Source organism: Lactuca saligna, chromosome 9, assembly GCF_052625555.1.
Source record: "Lactuca saligna cultivar CGN05327 chromosome 9, ASM5262555v1, whole genome shotgun sequence".
Classification (NCBI taxonomy): Eukaryota; Viridiplantae; Streptophyta; class Magnoliopsida; order Asterales; family Asteraceae; genus Lactuca; species Lactuca saligna.
Window position 1 is genome coordinate 158,924,422 of NC_136425.1, and position 3,290 is coordinate 158,927,711.

Here is a 3,290-nt window from a genome sequence, read left to right on the forward strand (position 1 = left end):
GGGTGACTTAATGTGATTCGGGCCCTAGTGTGGAGGATCGGGCCCTTGCGTTCCTAGAGGCCCACGATTGTGTGACTAAAGGGGCTTCACGGAAATAGCCATAACTTTGGCTACGAATCTACGTTTCGGGCCTACGACCAGTCAAATCGAAGCTTTTGAGTCCAGAAATCGCTTTCTAAATGGAGTTATGAACAATTTTGTTATTTTTCCTTAATTTTTGGGTTTTGTTTTTGGGTTTGTATTTGGCCCATGGACTTTTAGGGCTTCATTTTAATTTCTGCTTCTTATTTAACTGTTTTTGATGTAATTTGGACGGTCGATCATCAATTTTATGAACTTTCGATTTTCTCCCAAATTCTGTGTGTTAATCCAGATTTGAAGCCAATCCCACGGTATTCGTAGAATCAACGTGGTTTTGAAGAGATTGTCTTGGCTATTCTTTTAGAATCAACAGTTTCATTCTTGTTTATCTTTGTGTTGTTTTTGCGCTGCATCAGTTGGTATCAGAGCTGAATTCCTGGTTCAAATTGCCTCCGAGGAGAAACAGAATGCCCGCTAATGTTCATGAGCAAGAACTAGAAGAACGTATTATGGCACGAATGGAGGAGAGGATGGATCAAATGGTTGACCAACTGACTGATAGGATGGTCGAACTGATGAATCGAGGAGGGCAAAGGTCTCGAACACATTCTCAAGTGGAAGATGGTGAATTTGGGAACCCGTTCGGCGGCAGTGACGGTTCATATTCTGAAGACGATCTAGAAAGGCAGCCAAGGCGTGATCATAGAGGTGACAATAGGCGTTGGGAGGCCGGAATGAGAATTGATATCCCGGAATTCGACGGGGTCAGTTTGAATCCGGAGGGGTTCATTGACTGGTTGGCTACTATCGAGGAAGTTTTTGAGTTCAAAGAAGTCCCTAAAAACAAAAGAGTGTCATTGATTGCTACCAGGCTATGTGGTAGGGCATCTGCATGGTGGCAACAACGGAAACTGACACGAGACAGGCTTGGAAAGTCAAAGGTCGTGACTTGGAGGAAGATGAAGAAGTGTTTACGATCCAACTTCCTACCCCATAATTTTCAAAGGTTGATGTACCAACGGTTGCAAAATCTGAAGCAGGGTGCCAAATCAGTTGATGATTACACAACTGAGTTCTACCAATTAATTGCCCGAAACGATATCCAGGAGACGGAGGAACAACTCGTTTCTCGATATATTGGGGGTCTACGGGTCCAAATCATGGACTCTGTAAATATGTTTGACCCGGTATCTATTTCTGAAGCGCACCAACGGGCGTTGGGTTTTGAGAAACAAAGTCATCGGGTGGGCGGTTCGTCTTCAACTGCGAATATTGGAGGAAGTTCCGGGATGGGTGGTATGGTACCCCGTGTTGTGGCTAATCAACAAAGACCGACATCTAACAGTGTTGGACCAAATCCTAGGACAACTGTTAGTAGCAGCTTGAAGTGTTTTAGTTGTGGGGAGACAGGTCACCGACAATCAGAGTGCAAGAAGGTTGGAAAACATCATTTGTTTGCTGAGCAAGATGACTGGCAAAATGATGATGCCGGTGAAAATTACGAAGATCCCCCTATGTATGACGAAGAGCATCAATGTGAAGAGGAAGTTGTAACTGGAGATGTGGGGGTAAATTTGTTGGTAAGGCGGTCTTGTTTTACACCAAAAGTTGTTGGTGATGATTGGCTCAAACACAACATCTTTCAGTCGACATGTACTATTTTGGGAAAGTTTTGTACTTTTGTTATTGATTCAGGAAGTTGTGATAACCTTATATCTGAAGAAGCAGTTCAAAAGTTGGCTTTGAAAACAGAAAATCGCCCTAAGCCTTACAAGCTACAGTGGCTTAAGAAGGGTGGTGAGGTCACTGTATCTAAACGAGCCCTTGTTCAATTTTTTGTTGGTACCACCTATAAAGATGATGTGTGGTGTGATGTGGTTGCTATGGATGCTTGTCATTTGTTGTTGGGCAGACCTTGGGAGTATGATCGTAACATAGATCATAACAGGCGGACTAATACTTACAGTTTCTTGTTTGGTGGTGTGAAGATAACATTGGTTCCCAATAAGCCAAAGGAGCCAATTCCGAGACCTTCGGGTACTCTACTGACCCTTAATCAGTTTGAAGACGAGTTGGAGGTGGAAGGTGAAATTTTTGTATTGCTCGGGAAGGAAGTTGCTAAGGAAGTTGAAATTCCTGAGGCTATGGTTCCTTTGCTCAAGGAATTCGCTGATGTTTTCCCTAATGAATTACCTGATGGTTTGCCACCTTTACGTGACATCCAACTTAATATTGATCTACAACCAGGAGCTCAGTTGCCTAATAGGCCACATTACAGAATGAGTCCCAGAGAGCATGAGGAGTTGCGACGACAGGTAGAGGACTTGATTTCAAAAGGTCATGTTCGGGAGAGCATGAGCCCGTGTTCTATTCCTGCTTTGTTGACTCCTAAAAAGGATGGTACTTGGCGTATGTGTGTTGATAGTCGCGCCATTAATAAGATCACAATGAGGTACATATTTCCAATTCCTCGACTTGATGACCTACTTGACCAGATTAGCGGTGCCTCTATCTTTACGAAACTGGACTTGAAGAGCGGGTACTATCAGATTCGACTTAGGCCTGGGGATGAGTGGAAGATTACCTTCAAGACTCGTGAAGGAATGTATGAATGGTTGGTGATGCCTTTCGGTTTATCAAACGCTCCTAGTACATTTATGCATGTGATGAACCAGTTGTTCAGGCCCTTTATTGGTAAATTTGTAGTCGTTTATTTTGATGACATACTTATTTACGATGCTACTTTTGGTGAGCATGTCAACCATGTGAAGTAGGTTTTGACCGTGCTTTGATGGGATAATTTGTATGCAGCTATGAAGAAATGTGTGTTTATGGTTCCTAAAGTCTTGTTCTTGGGGTACGTTGTTTCTGGGGAAGGAATACAGGTGGACGAGTGTAAAGTAGCAGCTGTCAGACAATGGCCAAGTCAAACTACCATCACTGAAGTTCGAAGCTTTCATGGCCTTGCTTCATTCTATAGGAGGTTTATTCCAAACTTTAGTTCTATTATGGCACCGGTGACTGATTGTATGAAAGGGAAGACCTTTACTTGGTCCGAAGCAGCAGAATCAGCTTTCCAATTAGTAAAAGAGAAGCTTACTACATCACCAATTCTTGTATTGCCAGACTTTTCTCAAGTGTTTGAATTACACACGGATGCTTCCAACGTTGGGATCGGAGCAGTTCTAAGTCAAGGAGGACGACCGGTT

General features: G+C 43.2%; 1 protein-coding gene across 1 annotated transcript; it reads left to right on the forward strand.

Moving 5' to 3' along the window:
• The first annotated feature begins 548 nt into the window (after positions 1-548).
• Positions 549-2,855, forward strand: LOC145016866 (uncharacterized). Its single transcript, XM_078975042.1, has one exon. The coding sequence runs from the start codon at positions 549-551 to the stop codon at positions 2,853-2,855; it is 2,307 nt and encodes a 768-aa protein (XP_078831168.1).
• The last annotated feature ends 435 nt before the right edge of the window (positions 2,856-3,290 follow it).